This window comes from Monoraphidium neglectum (genome assembly GCF_000611645.1).
Source record: "Monoraphidium neglectum strain SAG 48.87 unplaced genomic scaffold scaffold03398, whole genome shotgun sequence".
NCBI classification, from domain to species: domain Eukaryota; kingdom Viridiplantae; phylum Chlorophyta; class Chlorophyceae; order Sphaeropleales; family Selenastraceae; genus Monoraphidium; species Monoraphidium neglectum.
Window position 1 is genome coordinate 4,451 of NW_014010231.1, and position 2,032 is coordinate 6,482.

General features: G+C 63.5%; 1 protein-coding gene across 1 annotated transcript; it reads right to left on the reverse strand.

Annotated features, from left to right (window-relative positions):
- Positions 1–1,260: 1,260 nt before the first annotated feature.
- MNEG_12724 (hypothetical protein) lies at positions 1,261–1,867 on the reverse strand (the record flags this gene model as incomplete). Its single annotated transcript, XM_014038806.1, has 2 exons — positions 1,261–1,552; positions 1,755–1,867. 2 exons carry the CDS (start codon positions 1,865–1,867, stop codon positions 1,261–1,263), a joined length of 405 nt encoding a protein of 134 aa, XP_013894260.1.
- Between the last annotated feature and the right edge of the window lie 165 nt (positions 1,868–2,032).

The following is a 2,032-nucleotide window of genomic DNA, read 5'->3' on the forward strand; positions in this document are numbered from 1 at the left end:
GGTGTCTGCAGGGGTGAACGCGGCATAGGGAGGGCAGCATGCAAGATCAAGGATGGCAGCCAGGGCTATTCAGAGGCCACGGCTGCCCTACTCATGTGCAGTGCACCGTTTCCAAGCGTTGTCTGGCAACGGAAGCAACCGGCGCGCCTTGGCTGCTCTGCGCGCTGAATGGCTGCTGCGGCCCCGGGGACTGAGCTGCGGCGCACACACCTTGATAGGTGGAAGAATGCGTTCCAACACCGGTCAGATGCGCAGAAGCACGAAAAGGACGAGGAAGAGCTGCGCCCAGGCCAAGTGCTGCGCGCTGCCTGCCCTTGCAGCTGCCGCTGCATTCCCATTGCTGCGAGTTCAGGAGGGCTGCCGCACAGCTGCACCGCCCATACGGCACACCTGGTACTCAAAGCTCTACTCACACAGTGCATGCAGGACAGCTACATAGCTGAGTCACAGCAGTTGCGCTGTCGCTAGCTTGTGACGAAAGTCATTCAAGAGGCGGCATGTGCCACGCAGGGGCCTGCCCCCACGGCATGATAGTGTGTTTTTAAAGGTCAGGTTTGTCCAAAAGAACTCGATTCATGCACACGGCCATACTAGTGCTGTGCGCAGCCTGCGGGGGGCTGTACCCCACCGCATGTAGTTCTGGTGTGCCCAGCCATCTGGTGGGGTGACCGTTGCAGGTGTGCTTGCAAACCCCTGTTCAGTGCAAAACCTTGCACACAGTCTCACAAATGCCACCTTCACCAAACAAACACTGCGTGGCGGCTAGGTGGGGCCCCCCAACCCTGGGCACAAGAGGATTTACAGGTAATGCTATATGATTGAATTGCCTGCAGTCATCTACTAGTCACCTCTCAAGAGTCATTCTTCCTATGCTACTTCCAGGAATGATGCAGCATGTACCTGCTGCATGCACAGATGACTCCTACACTGCCACCGCTGCCATTGCTGCCGCCGAAGTCGCTGCCGCCGCCGCTGCTGCTGCTGCTGCTGCTGCTGCTGCTGCTGCTGCTGCTGCTGCTGCTGCTGCTACCGAACGCCGCTTCTCTGATACCTAAACCTGTCTCCTAGCTGCATCACGTTGCGCATGGCAGACTGCCGCCGCGCCCTGCAGCAGGAACGCACGGAAGCACAGCCGGTGTTGGGTTATAGCACTTGGCATTTCATTAATAAGTGCACGCAGACGGCAAGTGAATGGCCCAGGTTGTGGCGTTGCGGCAGATTTGTCAGGCCCCACATGCAAACAGCGCCCCCCTCCCGCACTCACATCATCGACGGGTCTGGGTCCTCCTCCGGGCCCCACCCCGCACCCCAGCTGCTGCCCACATCCCGCGCGCCGCCGTGCTCCGCCTCGCCCTCCCGCCGCTGCCGCTCGCCCTGCCACCCAGGCTCCTGCTGCTGCTGACCGTACGGGTCGTCCGCGCCGCCGTAACCCGCGCCGCGGTCGCCCCGCATCAGCGGCTGCCGGTCTTCTGCCGTGGACGCGAGGAAGCGCTCCTGCAGCTGCCCTGACAGCAGGTCGCTGCGGGTGATGATGCCCCGCACCTCGGTCGCCCTGCGAGCACCGGCGCATCGGAGTGGATGGCCTGGGGGCGTCGCTTGCGAACCAGCCTCAAGCAGGCGCTTTCAAACAGCACGCACAGGCAGGCGCATATCGAGCTTTGGCGCTCGCCGCCGTCCTCAGGCAGCCGCCCGCGGCGCTGGCGGCCCGTGGGCGCCCCCGCTCCCGCTGATGCCGCGTGATGAGGCGGCCTCACCTGGGTATGACCGCCAGGTGGCGCAGCCCCAGGGTGCGGAACAGCGTGTACACCTGGTGAGAGCGGGGGCAGGGCCGGGGAGACAGGGGACAGGCAGCGCGATCTGTCGGCATAAAGCTGTGGACGCAGGCCAGGCCGCCGCTGGCTTTGCTGGAGGGCGACCAGCTCTGCCGACCCAGTCTACAGGCGCACATACCTGCGGATGAATGCTCGGGACGGACACGCAAGCATATTCACGGCAGCACGCGCACCTTGCTGAGCGAGGCGTCCTCCTGCAC